The sequence below is a fragment of the Nilaparvata lugens genome, chromosome 2, assembly GCF_014356525.2.
Source record: "Nilaparvata lugens isolate BPH chromosome 2, ASM1435652v1, whole genome shotgun sequence".
NCBI lineage: Eukaryota > Metazoa > Arthropoda > Insecta > Hemiptera > Delphacidae > Nilaparvata > Nilaparvata lugens.
This window is the reverse complement of record NC_052505.1, coordinates 34761469-34778206: the sequence shown is the minus strand read 5'-3', so window position 1 is coordinate 34778206 and position 16738 is coordinate 34761469. Positions and strand designations below refer to the sequence as shown.

At 31.0% G+C, this 16738-nt stretch overlaps 1 protein-coding gene across 2 annotated transcripts in view; it reads right to left on the bottom strand.

Annotated features, from left to right (window-relative positions):
- Nucleotides 1–2008: 2008 nt before the first annotated feature.
- Nucleotides 2009–16738, bottom strand: part of LOC111052869 (serine/arginine repetitive matrix protein 2) — a 34879-nt gene continuing 20149 nt past the window's right edge. The window contains exons 10-12 of one of the 2 annotated variants that reach the window (XM_039421087.1): nucleotides 16234–16368; nucleotides 10397–10620; nucleotides 2009–3951 (exon numbers count right to left, since the gene is read on the bottom strand). In XM_039421087.1, coding sequence (XP_039277021.1) covers nucleotides 3946–3951; nucleotides 10397–10620; nucleotides 16234–16368 — 365 coding nt within the window. In that variant the 3' untranslated portion in view covers nucleotides 2009–3945. Of the gene's footprint in view, nucleotides 3952–9168; nucleotides 10621–16233; nucleotides 16369–16738 lie in introns of those variants that run through there. The other variant, XM_039421086.1, reaches the window with a different exon arrangement.

Sequence of the window (16738 nt, the reverse complement as noted above, 5' to 3'; positions counted from 1 at the left end):
AGATACGCCCAAAATCAGCGTTTTTTGCTTTTTCTCAGATTTATCGAGAACAAATGAACAGAAATTTTTCAAATTTAGTACAGAAGCTAATCTAGGGTGTAATAATGTTGTGTTAGAAGGAATTTGAATAACGCCAAAGATAGGTCCAAAATCTGCGTTTCTTTTCAGCGTTTTTTGCGCTTTCTCAGCTTTATCGAGAACAAATGAACAGAAAATGTTCAAATTTACTACAGAAGCTCAGACCCTAGCTGTAATAATGTTGTGTTAGAAGGAATTTGAAATAACGTCAAAGATACGCCCAAAATTAGCGTTTTCTCAGTTCTTTCATCAAGTAATAGACAGAAAATGTTCAAATTTGGTACAGAGGTCTAAAAATTTTGTGATGAGGTTTGAGGTGACTTTAATATTTCATCAAAGATTCGGCCAAAAACAGCGTTTTTCCAACGTTTTTTAAGCTTTTCTGCGTTTTCTCAGTACAAGACTTTCTGATGGAATGAAGCAAATGATGGAATGTTCAAATGAAAAATGCAGGCGAGCGAAGCGAGCCCGCTGATCTCATTTTTGGACGATCCAGTCGGGGGTCCAGGGGGCGGATGGGGCGGAGCCGGATAGACGGATATGGCGAGCGAAGCGAGCCTGACGGCTAGTGTCTCTATATAAGTAGGATCATTGTCCCTATCATCAAAATTTATATCAGATTCATCATTCAAAGAAGCAAATATTTCATCATTCAAATCAGAAATAATAAGAATATTATTATTCAAGTTTTAAAAGCTATTGATAAAATGTAAATAATATTATTAATGTTGGTGAGACGAACAAAGAAGCTTCTAATACATTTTTTGTGGGAAGCGAATTTAACTGTGTGTTGGACAACCAGTCATCATTTGACAATAAAAAATACAATATGAATAAATTATGTACTTTTAAAAAAGTAGGACTTATTGATCTTTCTGTCTATTTTTTACATCTTTGTAACATGCCCACACTTGATAATCAGGTGATAAACTTATCATAATTGCTTGTCCCATTTAGTTGAATCTTCCCATTCTTCTTCTTCTATTTCCTCTTCCTTTCTCTCTCCTTCTTTTTCAATTAGATCACAGCTGCTGGTCAGTAGAGAACTTGGAATGATGCCAGGAAAGGCGCGACACGTAATCTCTCACACACACAGTTTTCGATGAAAACTCAATTTCCCGGGTCGCCATTTGAATTTGGTTGAAATTTAGCTATGGCTTTACACTTGAATTGGCGAGCTGAACAAAAAATTTGTGGGAAATTTTAATTTTTTGTGGGAAACAAATTTAAATGTGTCCCAAATATTTTGGGGTGGCCAGGGGTGCCGGGGGGGGGGGAATTTGGAAGGTCTGGAGGTTTTCCCATAGCCTCCAGTGTAGTATGCAACAAATTTTTGGTGTTCTGTTTTCACAGCGAACTCATAATTTTGGCTGAGAATTTTTCGTATATTTGGGAAAACTTCAAATTTTCGATGAAAACTCTCGGTCGTCATTTGAATTTGGTCGAAATCGAACTATGGATATAGGCTTATCTCCGGGAGCTGAACAAAAAAGCTCCTATCGAATTTTCTGTGCGATGCTTATTTAAGTGAGTCGAAAAAATTTGGGGGGCTCTAGAGGTGCCAGGGGGGGTGCTCCGTGATTTGGAGGTTTTCTCATAGCCTCCAGTGTGTTCCCTAACTGATTTTGAGGTGGGATCTCCGAGACAATCAGCCGTATTGGCTGGGAATTTTTGTAATTTTTTGTCTTTTGCAGCTTTAATAAAATAAGATTCATTCATACATTGAATGTTTAGAGTAGAATCATCTTTATTTCTTTGTGATGGGTGATAAATTCATTTTTGATTTGATTATTTTAATAACATATTTCTGATTCTTGAAAAAGGTTTGAAGAAGAAATAACACAATAGATATAACCATAAAAATTTATTTAAAATACTTACAAACTATATTGAGGGTACAACAAGATAAATCTTGAATAAAACTAGTTCATAAAAATATGAGATATTTTATTATTTTATTGATCACAGTTTTTCTACATACTAGAGAATATTGAACACACACACACATGCACACACTCACTATTTTACAGCTCTTATAAAATTAACAAATAAGAACGTGAAAGTGGGAAGGTTGAAATAAATAACAAATAATCAGGTACTTGGTTTCGAATTCAAAATATACTTCAATGTAGAATATACTGAATACATTTTAAATCATCTTTACATAATTTTGCCAATTAAAAAACAAATTAAATAACAAGACAATGCTAGGTTTATAATAAATAATTCAATAAAAATGTATTGAAATCTGTATTCAGATACTAAATAAATAAGGCTAGGAAGAAACGATCATATAGTTATGTGGTATTCAACTGTTCATATTATAGTACTGTAATATAGATAACGAGAGAACAAGCTTAACAATAATGGCCACAAAATCCAAAAAATGCTAACTATTATTAAAAGAGCTTAGCATCATATTTTTTAATTAATTTTTTAACTATATATCAAAAAACTTTCTGTATTTTTAGAAATATTAATCACAGGTTTCCATGTTTTATTCCTTTTTGATTGATCTTCAACATGGAAGATTTTAAATGTAGGTACTGTATTTTCAATAGTAACCTTCAAGAAATCCATTAGATTATTCCAGATAACCAAATCTAAAGACAGATTCATACTTCACAGAAATTGAGTTCATCATTCAAAAACTTGACTTAACTTTATTCTTTCTTACTCTTACTCTTACTATTACTTGACTAAATCTCTGAATTGTCACGAACATTTATGAATGAACTCGGAGCCATAGAGATGCAAATTATAATCTCAATCACATTCACAGAAGATCAGCTGAAGTATTGTGCAAGAACAATAATTGTTATTCCTTCTCAAAATAGACTCAAGTGCAGAAAAGTCAAACGTGCCTACTAATTATTGCTTATGAACATGATGAAAAGGCACTACAATCATACTGCCTGCAGTATATTCACTAATGGAGACATTTCTCAGAAAGCCATTCCATATTGGCGGAGGAACATGATAAAATTGACATTTTTATCATAAGAAAAATTTGATATGGGAAATAGTTTGAAAATATCCAAATACCTTATGAATTAGAATAACTCCTGGCTTAAAGTGAATTGTTACAATGATAGCGGCAAGCAACAACCAAAATTCCAGGAGAAATGGTAATTAGAATACTTGAATAAATAACGCCTAGTAATAAACCACTTGAAACAATGAGAATAGTGTTGATAGTAACCAGTATGAATTTTGACTATTTTTTATATTTGATAGAGCTGATATACAGCATTATCGATGTATATAACACTCATTTTTTTATAAACAATCTGAATCATTTGTCACAAAATAGTCAATACATTCGAGAATAAATCGTCGCAAACAAGCAATGTTACAGCTATCAAGAACAAGCCTATCATAGAATTCTCTTCAAATTACAAATTGATTATAGATATTTTAGTGACCTAAGAGTACATGCACATAATATTCCATATTCATAGTAACAAAAAACCCATAGAAATCAATAAGTGAACATCTTTACTTACACTATACTATTATCATGTTCTAATAGGTGTACAACGCATTTCATACACAAAAGGTTTATGAATTAAATTACAGATAATCATTTGATTAATAATCTAATTATAAGACACTGATATTCAAACCATTTTAAATAACTTTTCAATTAATATCTTATCTTTAAAGCATTAAGCTTAAAGCTGTAAAAGAACAAGTGATACATGATTATATAAATAGTACAAATCTGTAAATCATGCTATTGTAACAAGAAAAACATATATAAAAAATTCATAAATATCTGCAGCGGTCCATATTCAAATATATGACAATAGTCTTTTAGTCTTTTTTATAAACAATTCACAGTGAAGGTTCAGTCGCTGGTTGAAGTCATACCTGTGATTATTAAGCAAAGACAAACATAATTACATTAGATAAGACATGATAAATTCAAAGAAAATGGAGATCACGAGAGAATTTTACAATTGTGATTCTACAGTTCCTGGCATCTAACTGTGTCTAACGACAGTAAACTAAAACACAATCCTTAGACAATATCATAAGAATTGCTAAAATTCCATTGAAAGTTCGAAATAGGGTTATGATTTCACTTTTCTGAAATTTAGTCAATTTTTACTTGAAAACAACAAAAACTATGAATTTTGACGGTTGAAAAACTAGATAGAACACAAAAATATTACAAATATTAATCACCATTAATTGAAAAAATGTTTGCGTAATTTTACAAAATTTAGAGCATTAGTTTACAAAATTTAGTTTTCTGAATAAATTAAGAGGTAGATCATAAAAATGTAATGAATGAGCGTATCAGTCGTCTTTGTTAAACATACTAGAATAGTTGGGAGCCGATAAGATATTTGTGAGCCAATAGAATATCGGATTAACCAAACATTTAAAAAAGGTATTAATTCTGTGGCATGGTGCAAGAACTATCAATGTTATTGACATTGCTAGATGTTGCACTGCACTAGGCCACAGAAAGGTCACCCGGCTTCCTGCAATCTATTCTCAACTCAATCAACATGCTGTCATGGAACAGATATATGCCGGGAACTGTGAATAATTATATCTATAAGAATAAATTAAAACAAGTGCTCACAATAACTTCAAACATGTAACACGAGTGACTAAAAAGTTAAAAACTATAATAGTAAAACAAAATCTTTAAAATTGGTTTCAATTATTAAATAGTTTACTAAGTAATACTATTAAGTTTCATATACTAATTAGTATAATACTAATTAGTTGAGTATTATGAAGTATTGTCATACTATATGACTAACATATTATTTTGTACATATCTAATTACCTTCGACATACTTTACTTCGAGAAGTATAAACATTTTTAGTTTCTTCAAATGGATAAAATATACAAAGTAATGCAGCACAAAATGGTAACTGTGAAAAGTATTGAAACGAACAACGTTAATATCGTTACATATTATTTGAACTGTATGAAAAAAATTGAGCTAGGCTTCCAAAACTATCTAACATCACATAATACCAATGTACCTATAATACCTAGGTACCTTGCATAATACTGATGAAATCTAGATAGTAACCTAATTTATTTTATTTTTAAGTACTGTAGTTTGATTGGAATCAAGTTTTTATTAAGTGGTTTACGACAATAAAATATTATTATCGAGTGGAGTTTTCAAAGCTTCTAGTTTTAATTTTATGAAATTTTGATTAAAAAACTTCGAAGTTTTCAATTTAACTCTGATTCTTGAATTCAAAAACAAAAACTAATACAGTATCAAGATGCGGGAGTGAACAAGTCATACTGTAATTTTTAATTCCGTTCAATCTCGTCAGATTTGTGTAAGAACCGAACATTGAAAAAGTAAGTATGTTCTGTGAGCAGCTAAGAGCTGCTTATTTCGAAAAATGCTATCAATTTTAATATTTTTTTCAATTTATTAATTTTGAAAAATTAATCAAAGTTAATAAATTCAGAGTCAATTAATAAAGTTAATAATATTAAATTCAGAGTCAATTCTTAACAAAAATTTCAAAGAATCAGAGTAAGTAAAGTATTTATTTATCTTTACTGATTGAATATATTAATAAAACATAATCGAACAATATTTTTATATTAATAAAAATAAAAATTCGAAAGAGAGTTAGTACATTGGGAAAGTACGACTAAAGTTAGTAATGCACATAAAGAAGTCAACAAAACTATTTCAATTGTAACTAGTTGATTCCTAAACGAAGAAACAGTAAATAGTTAACTGAAATAATCAGTGATTCACGGTAGAGCAAAAATGTCAGGGAATAATAAGTTATGGACGTCTTATATATAATATATCGATACACAATATGAATAAAGAATTATAGTATGTATTTCCACTACTTAGATTTCTGATTACCTCAAACTTATTAAACTGGAATCTTTATACTATATTGTCCAAAGAGACTTTAATAATATCGCCAATAGAAAATTCATATTCCTAGATATAGGTATATCTTAATTTCTTCCGTAAGTACAAACACAAGAATGTTTTTTTATATAAAAATTGAAAAATCAAAGTACTCTTCTTCAATTTTATTTTATTTTATTTCTCACTACATGTTTCGTCTTGCAATGTCATTTTCGAATGAGACTCACTTGAAAATTACAGTGTAAGTCGAAACATGTAGTGAGAAAAATAAAGATTAAATAGGATACTTAGATTTTAAATTTTAACATAAAAATAAGAGTTGCTCTTACCAAGAAAGTGAATATTTTCAAGTACGGGATAAAATATAACAAAACGAAAAACGACTACAATAATAATTAGGGTCGCTTTCTCCAAAAAACTCAAATTCTGGGGCCTGTTTCTTAAAAGTTACAAGTCCTGTAATATAGGAAAAGTTCCTCTATTACAGGTAAAATGTAGAAGTTTGTGTTTCATAAACAATTTTCCCTGTTAAAACAATTTACAATACATTTGCCTGTATTACAAGTGAATAATACAGGACTTTATCATAGTTGTGTTTCATAAAAAGAAACTTCCTGTATTACTGGACCTTAAGATGTTGAATATTTTATCATTGTTTAGACCATCCTAAAACTGTGTAGGTAGAATCTTGAAAAGCGACATTTTGTTGAAAAGGCAACGTGTTAAAATGGATGAAGGTAGTAGTTCTAGTTTTGGTAAAGATGTTATTATTCGTAGGCCAAGAATTTTCAAGGACAGAATTTCTTACGATATGATGCAGGAAACTTATCAATATTATGAACGGTTTAGATTAAGCTTTCCTCAATAAAGCGTTATTGGAAATATTCAGAAAATGTACGTCCATAATGTTTTATGTTTTTTATTAAACAAATTTAATTAATGTCGTTAATTTAATTATTAACATTTGATAATTAACTTTTTTGAAACATTACTACTCACATAACTGTTATAATAAGTTATGTAAGTTAAGTAGTTATTATAATTTCTCAACTATTCATCATTAACAAAGTTATTTTCCAGCATGAATGCAATCTGTCCACCGTCAGAAATTTGATAATGTGGAGTTTCCACCAAAACATCTTAAGTAGCACTTTGTTCAAATATTATATTAGGCTCGCTTACCAATGAAAACATTAATTCAAAATAAAGGAACTGTAATACAGGCGAATATTACAGGTGATTTTAAAAGTGTAGAATTATTTTTATGAAACATAATTTTACAGGATTGTAAATTTTAATTTATAAGTCCTGTAATACAGGCCCTGTATTACAAGGGTTTTATGAAACAGGCCCCAGTTCTAATTTAAACCATCAGCTGACTTATTTGAAACACATTGAAATAAGTGCAACCATACATTGATTGAACGGGCTTAATAGTTGAAACCAATGTACCTACGAGAGAATACATGTATTGGTTGAAACTACTTTGGAGAAAGCGACACTAAATTGTGGAGCCATTTTAGTTCATGTAGCAGAAATTTAAGCCAGAATTCAATCCAAGATATGAGCAAAACAAAATAATTCTTGGAATTGTTTCAATAATGCATTTTCTGAATGGTTAAATAATTTACTGTATAATATTTACTTTATATGAATTATAAGCAATAAAAAATCGTTATCAATATTACCCAATAAATATATTAATAAACTGGATCACATGTCACAGTAGTAAGTATGTTTTAAGAATAATCTATTGGTTAAGTTTACTCAGATAATATATATTTTTTATATTGTTTTGAATATATTTATTTTCAATAAAGCTCATGAAAAATATGTTTTGATCAGATTTTTAATAGATTATTGTTTTTGCTCCTAGTTGTTCCATAATTGAGGATTTGTTTCGAGTTTCTATTGTATTTTTATTTATTGAATAAAATGGAATAGGTTTCAAGAAAATAGCATTGTTCTCCTGCTGCAGTTATTGGTTGCGTTCAAAGCCACTGATCAATTCCATCGTGCATTTTTTACGTTCAGTAAAAAACCTGATCACAGATTAGTTATCACAGATCTGTAGCGCTGAACCACAAATTGGAAAGTCGGCTATTATCCTGACGCCGAAATCCGCCATCTTGAAAGAAAGTATAGCATTGCAAGATAGCGGTAATTTTTATTTCTAACAAGATGGTGCAGTCACGTGTCTTGGTGCACTCAAGTCTTGGTTAGATTCATGGCTCATGAGTGATGACTGACAGATGTTTCCTCTGCTGCTCATATTAAATTTGTAAACAAAACTAGAACCTAACCTATTTAATTGTATAATCAATTAAAATGAAAAACGATCAAGTGATTGGAGTTCTTTTAAATGCTTTGCAAAGCCGTGTACACACTGAACAATGTTCGGCAAACATGTTTGTTGAGGAGCTCAGGGACAAACATTTTAAAAAGTTTGGACAGTCATTGTTTGTCAAACAAAAAAATACTGTTTTTCCAAACACTTTCAGTCTTGACAGCTGTAAAACATAAAACCTGTTCTTCCCACTAACAAAATATATTTTGCTTGGTGAGGCGTCCACACTGGCCACGGGCAAACATTGCTTGTCAAACATAATAAAATTTGCCTAACATTTTTCCACAAACATGTTTGTCAAACATTTGTTCAGTGAGGACACGGCTTTAGATATTTTAAATGTAATTGAAATACACATATTTATAATGCATTATAATGTACAAATACATTATAATGGAGTCCATTATTTGTAAACAGCCTCGTATTCAGCCATGTATGTTTACGTTCAGCTACTCTGTTTATGTTCTTTTCAATCGGTAGAAAAGTACGATGAGCTGATCAGTGAACGAACCGGATATGACGTAATTTTTTTTCTTATCAGTTAGACCAAAGACCTTAAAGAGGTATAGACCCACAATGCCTATGCCTTTCCAATGCTATTAGCTCTTACTTGATATTGAAAACTGCCATTGAGGTATTTTAGCGCGAGATATTATATAATATATATATATATATTTGTAATATTATAGATTACAAAAATCTTCAAGGTCTTTGGTATGTAATAATCTTCCAGGTCGTCCTCTCAATGATAATCAATAATAATAATAATCGTTCCCTCAATGGCCGAATTCAATTCCAAGTACACTAGCGCTGCATATGAGTCTATGCATCTTTAAGGTCTTTGAGTTAGACCAAACAGTGCTTCGTTCAGAGCCACGTTCACTCACCGATCAGTGGCTTTAAACGCAACCGTTGATAAAAGCTGTAATAACCAGCCAGTCAAAACGAGACAAAAGTTACTTGATTTCAAAAAAATACGAACACATATACATGCTGATTGATGAAACACGTTCAGGTAATTAAAACTTGTGAAATTTTCTTCAATAAATTTAGTTTGGTAAACCAAGATATGATTGACTTAGTGCCGTTCTCACAGTGGAAGCTCAAACTGAATTGAAACAGCAGGACCCTGTTGCATGAGAAGATACAAGCTAATATTTTAGTAATTTCCTATTCTAATAACCAGCTTACAACTAATAATCGTTTGTAATTTGTCATGCAACAGGCCCCATGTGTATTAATCTCAAAATGAACCACATTACAACAGGCGAGACTTGATATGTATTTAAACCAGTTTCAACTGATAATCCGTTTACACTTGCACTAAGCAAACGGCATTTGTACAAGACTTACACAATTCACAACATAGGCCAACAATTGAAGGAATTTACAGCATATATTTTATGAATTAAAATTTGATCGTGTACAAATGGCTTCAAGGGCTTCAACTTATGCACATAGAACTTCATATATTAGAATTGGAACATTATTGCTTGTATGAGTAAGTATTAAAAAATACTGTAAGTATTACCATTATAGTAATTATTGATTAGTATATATCTGTATACTATATACAAATTGAGGCACAAATATTGTAGTTCGAGTTACAAAGTTTAGTTTGAGGCACAAATATACTAGTTTCAAAACAATCTTCACTAATAAAGCTAAGCTCAAGACTAAGAGGTCTCTACTATACTAGAAATAAAGAGAAATTGTGAAGTTGAAATGAATGCCTCAACTTCGCCACATCAACAAATAAAAAAGTAATAATATTCTTGATAACTCAACTAGATAGTATTTCAATTTACCTCATCTCAACTATTCATGATAACATGTTAACCTTTTATCGAAAGCCCAGGAACTATATTTTACAAGCTGAAATCTAAAATTATTTAGACCACTTCTCACAGAATAAAATAATCAACTAATCACAGTAATAATACATTTGAACGAATTAAATTACAAATCAATACAAAAGAGTAATCTTATTCGACTTTCCGACCTTCCCAGTTTTCAGACCGATTGATACCTTTTTCTTCGTCGAAGGTGCATGCATATCTATATTAACACTGGGAGATTCTCTCACCTGATTTCGACGAAAGAATTTTCTTTTTTGCTTTTGACCGCGATTAATGGCACTACCAAGCCGACTCTTGACTGGCACCCGAGCGCCATCTTGCTTCCGGTTGACAGCCGCCAGCAGTTGGGCGACATCCTCACTCTCACTCTCACTCTGATCCACTGAATCATCGCCTTGGTTCTCTTCACTCTCCTCCTCCGAGTAAGACGGCAATGAGTCCGAATCCGATTCTACAACAGGCAATTGTTACATTAGTTGAGGTAGGCCTACTGGTTCAATCGGACAAAATTCTTGACTGAGAAACACACACATGGTTGGATGCCTTCAAATTCCAATGAATCAGTCTTATAGTGGAACATAAAATCATAAGATTATAAAATGAAAAGCCATCTACATTGATTCAATCAATTTAAAATAAGAGTCAAGATAACCAAGTCTAGGGTTGCCATAAAAAATAGACACTGTCAATAATGGAATTCTTTAATATTATCATGGCAAGGCCGACACCATGGCTTCCGGTGCTTTGCAATGTTGCTCCTCCTGAAATACGACGCAGATAAGAGAATATGAGAAAATCACAAAAGGGCCACAACTGCCAAACATGCAGGATCTTCTGCCTGGTCTTACTCGGCTGAAGTCGCGTCACCCTCCAATGCGAACAGCTTCCCAGCTGATAGCAGATGGCATCTCGGTGACTGGAGCTTGGAATGATGCTTGGCAGAGCTTCCATGGCCAGAATAAGACGTTGGTGAGCGATCCAACTTTACCTGTGGGTGGTATGAGTTTGCCAAGGAGAGAGAATGGGCTCTCACTGATCGTTTCTGCACGGGTGTGGGAAGATGCAGCTACTGGCGGACCAAATGGGGCCTAGAAAATGATGGGTCATGCGATTGTGGAGCTGAGACCCAGTCCATGAGTCACATTATTGAGGAATGCCCCCTGCGTCTTTTCCCGGGTGGAATGATGGGCCTTCACGGAGGCGGCAATGAGGCAATAACTGGCTGGGCGAGCTGGATTTGGCTTTATAGCTTCGGGTATCAACTTAAATTCATCTTTTTAGCTTACTTTTTAAACTTTTTATACTTGTCAACCATCTCTGTGTATTTTAAAATATTGACGTGAGCACTTTTTTTTGCTCTATTGTTTTTAATTTGTCTAGCTGACAGGGAACCATACGATATACATATATATATATACATACATACATACATATATATATATATAATATATATATATATATATATATATATATATATAGCACATTACAGAAGACACTTTAAAGTTTGTAATATAAATTAAAACAGGAGACACAAGATATAGATTGAAAACACTTAAAAACTTACATTAGAGATAGGGGGAAATTTTCGGAGACTGAGTCTCCTTCCTCAACCGAAATTGAAAATTTCCCCCATTTCCAATGTAAGTTTTTTAAGTGTTTTCAATCTATATCTTGTCTCCTGTTTTAATTTATATATTATATAAATAATATATATATATTATATAAATAATATATATATATTATATATATATATATATATATATATCACTTAACAGAAAACACTTTTAAGTTTTGTAATAAAAATATAAACAGGATACACATGACACGGATAGATAAACACTTAAAAACTTACATTTAAACGAGAATTTTCGGGGGCTTGGCTCCCTTTGTCAATCAACCAGGGAGTGAAGTGCAGATTTCAAATCTTGTAATATAAATTAAAACAGGAGATTTCAAATCTGAAATCTGCACTTCACTTCCTGGTTGATTGACAAAGGGGGCCAAGCCCCCGAAAATTTTCGTTTAAAAGTAAGTTTTTAAGTGTTTTTAATCTATCCCTGTCGTATGTATCCTGTTTATATATAAATACAGGGTGATTCATAATTATGGTAAAATAATTTAATACGTGATAGTAGAGGTAAAAATAAGAAAAAAGTTCTTATAAACATATATCCATAAACGCTTCATTAGCGAGCTATACAGGGTGAAAGATTTCGCCCGGAATTCAGTTCCTCTGGTGAGGAACTATATATATAGATATATATATATATATATATATAATATATATATATTATATATATATATATCTATATATATATATATTATATATATATATATATATATATATATATATATATATATAATATATATATATATATATATATATATAATTATACAGGGTGTCCCAGATAAGGTGTAAACCCCGGCTACCATAGGTTCTACATGCAATTTGCAACAAAAAATGTTCAGTTAAATTTTCTCCTATCGACCTTCGTTTTCGAGATATATCGATTTTTCGATATTTTTCAAGTAGGCGTACTTCCAGTCATTAAATCGTCAATATCTCAAGAACCATTGGTCTTAAGTGAATTTTAAGGACATCGTAGAAAAGAAGACAAAATTTCACATTGATTTAAGGTATGAAACATGCCAAAGTCGATTATTGAGTAGTATTTTTTAGCGGTCAAAGTTGAAAAAGAGTGATTTTTGAAGTTTTTTTGAAAACTTCAGACACATTTTTCTCGATTTTTTTTCAGGGTACGAAATAATTTTTATAGCGCAAAAACTTCCTTTTTTGATTATCTTTCGAATGAGACCAAATACAGATGTCTAGCTCAAATCCTCGAATCAGAATTTCAGTTTAAATACGATTTTTTAATTGAAAACGAGACTTATCTTGTTTGAGTGTGAATAATTGTCTACAATTTGATAGCTTTGTGTCGAGTGATTGAGGGCGTAAAAATACTTTTTCTGTAGGAAATTTGGCTGAGAAAATCAATGAAACTGGTTAGAAGTTCGTATCTGCAATTGTTATTGAGATACAAGTTGAAAAAAGTTCAAAGTCGAGTTAAAATCTAAACTTTTCAAACAGTTTTTTCTTGATTTTTTTTCACAGTAACAATATTTTTCCAATAATGAAAAACTTTGCCATTTTATAAACTATCGAATGAGTATAATTTTTTCAGGAAAACTTCAAAACTAGAGTGTTAAAAAATGAAAATTTTCAAGAAGTGCACCCTAAAGACATCTTTTCGTTGTTTTAAATTCATACCATTGAGATTCAATTGAGTGAGAAGAAAAAATCAATCTGTTCATTAATCAGCTGCTCTGATAGAATAGAAAGTTTTTCTAATGCTCACCCAACAATTCTCGCAGTCATTGTATGTAAAGTAATGTGCTTCCAGTCGGTCGATAATGATGTCTTTCCAGTCAATAGTCAAGTGTTCCCATTTCATTCGTTTGTGTTCCTGAGTTATTAAGTCTAGTTTTTTCATGTGTGTTTGATTGTTCCAATTCACTATTTCAGTTTTGTTGTTTTCTGTTTCCAAGTTTATATTTTAGTTAGAGTATTGTTTTCGAGTGTAGTTTGTTTGAGTTTTTTTTTTAGTTTATTAGTATGATAGGCCTAAGTCTTTTTTTTACTCAAGTTCAATAAGTTATCAAGTGTCCGTGTTTATTATCGTTATCAACATGAAATTCTCCACAATTGAGTATACAGACATGCTATTGGTATATGCAGAATGTGAATACAACTCAAAAGAGGCGGAGAGACTTTACAGAAGACGCTTCCCTCATCGACAACATCCTTCTTTGAACTCCTCCTCCTCGACTTTGAACTTTTTTCAACTTGTATCTCAATAACAATTGCAGATACGAACTTCTAACCAGTTTCATTGAATTTCTCAGCCAAATTTCCTACAGAAAAAGTATTTTTACGCCCTCAATCACTCGACACAAAGCTATCAAATTGTAGACAATTATTCACACTTAACAAGATAAGTCTCGTTTTTAATTAAAAAATCGAATTTAAACTGGAATTCTGATTCGAGGATTTGAGCTAGACATCTGTATTTGGTCTCATTCTAAAGATAATCAAAAAAGGAAGTTTTTGCGCTATAAAAATTATTTCGTACCCTGGAAAAAAATCGAGAAAAATGTGTCTGAAGTTTTCAAAAAAACTTCAAAAATCACTCTTTTTCAACTTTGACCGCTAAAAAATACTACTCAATAATCGACTTTGGCATGTTTCATACCTCAAATCAATGTGAAATTTTGTCTTCTTTTCTACGATGTCCTTAAAATTCACTTAAGACCAATGGTTCTTGAGATATTGACGATTTAATGACTGGAAGTATGCCTACTTGAAAAATATCGAAAAATCGATATATCTCGAAAACGAAGGTCGATAGGAGAAAATTTTACTGAACATTTTTTGTTGCAAATTGCATGTAGAATCTATGGTAGCCGGGGTTTACACCTTATCTGGGACACCCTGTATATATATATATATATATATATATATATATATAATATATATATATATATATATATATATAGGGTGATTCATAATTATGGTAAAATAATTTAATACGTGATAGTAGAGGTAAAAATAAGAAAAAACTTCTTATAAACATATATATATATATATATATATTAATATTATCTGTTTTATTCTACAATCAATGGAATCAATGAATGGCTTTTTAAGAATAAGGTAGCACAACAGGTTCTCCTACTTTCTTTACTTTACAAGATGAAAAAGCCTAATCAGGAGGGGAAAGCGAAAAGTGAAAATTGAACCCAATATAACCCTTAAACCCTATAAAACAAAACCCCTTTGAAGTTTTATTTATTAATTTATTTACATACAGAAATATGTAGAGGCACACAGGTAAAAACCCAAAACTTGCCTCCTTATCACAAGTTGCACATTACAAATGTTATAATGATAATCAACTTGAAATAAAAACGTATATATAAAAAAATAAAAATCATAATGATAAACTAATTATTATAAACATATGGTATATAGTATAAATTTTGAAGTGAAAAGGAATACAATAAAATGAATGAAAATAATAGTAATAACTTGGAAAAAATTAATGAAGATGAAATTAATAAAAATTTGATAATCAGAACAGGGGAAAATAAGATAATGAAATGACGCACAAATTAAAAACTCAATTAAATCTGACAAATAATTGAAAAAAAATGAAGATACTAGAAAACAGTTGAACTCAATAAAACCTATTTTATTTTTACAAAAAAAAAAAAAAAAAAAACGGATCGGGATGAGAAAACTAATGGTACCTTGGACTATTACTGTCAGATAGCATTAAAAAAAGTTCCAAAATAGGAATATTTTTATTTTAGGTTTTCACTCCAAATATATGTATACAAACCATTTTTTTAATTTAGAAGTTTCAAAATAAATGTTTGTTCATTCAATAATGTTATGTTTGATTATATTCGGTATCTGTTAATTTATTTAGAGTATGGCAAATACACATATAATATAATAAAAACATCTAAGTCAATTTAACAGTCACTTTGTCCTAGAAATCTGAGGCATGCTTCCAGAGAATTCAAATAGGCTATTATGCCGGTGTAGCCATTGGGGAATCGTTTTCTCTCTCTGGGGCACTCCTCCATGAGGTGCCTCACAGTCTGGACTACTCTACACTCACAGAAGGAGTCAGCCTTCCCCCATTATGCATGGATTAGGCACTTAGGCTATACCATGATGAGTTCGTATCCTAGTCAATGCCAACCATGCTCTTTCTACTAATCTTTAATTATATTATTTATCTGTATTTTCTTTGTAATGTATTGATGAAGAATCTTAGTATAATAAATGGATTTTCATCAGGGTTTTCATATAAGACGATTCAAAATCACTAATCTACTATTAACTTGATAATATGATAGTACTGTGAATATAGGATCAGGGAACAGTTGAAAGTCATGAATAATAAGCTGCCCAATAATCATAATTGGATATATACGTTTATTAATTGAAATTAACAGTAAGCAGATTATGTAAATCTGAGTGAAATTGTGTTACCTTTGGTGACTTTCAATCCAATTTGGAAAGATGCTTTTCGTGTGGGTTTGTTGCGTTTCAACAATAAAACACGCCTCTTCCCAGCTTCAGATGGCACTTCAGCAACACGCCTCTTTCCAGGTTCATAAGCCACTTCTATAATAAAAAACACATTTCGAAAAGTAGATTATAGTACTTTACATTACATTACTTCAATCAACTGTTTTCTTTTGAAGGAATCATGTCTTTTTAATATATATTTAGGAATTTGTAATTATCAGTAACCATTTGTAACTTTCAAAAATCTTGTTAAGTTGAAAATGACAGAGTTCAAAAAGTATCATTATTTTTGTCAGTCAATAAATACTTTTGAGTGATTATTGAAAAATACACAATAAACAGTTAAAATATTAAAGAGTAGCCTATCTGGTTCCATCCGTTTCACAGTTAGAAATTTGCTCTTTATTTAATTACATTAAATACAGAGTTTATAAGTTTTATAATTTTGAGGTTTGTTACCAAGTTT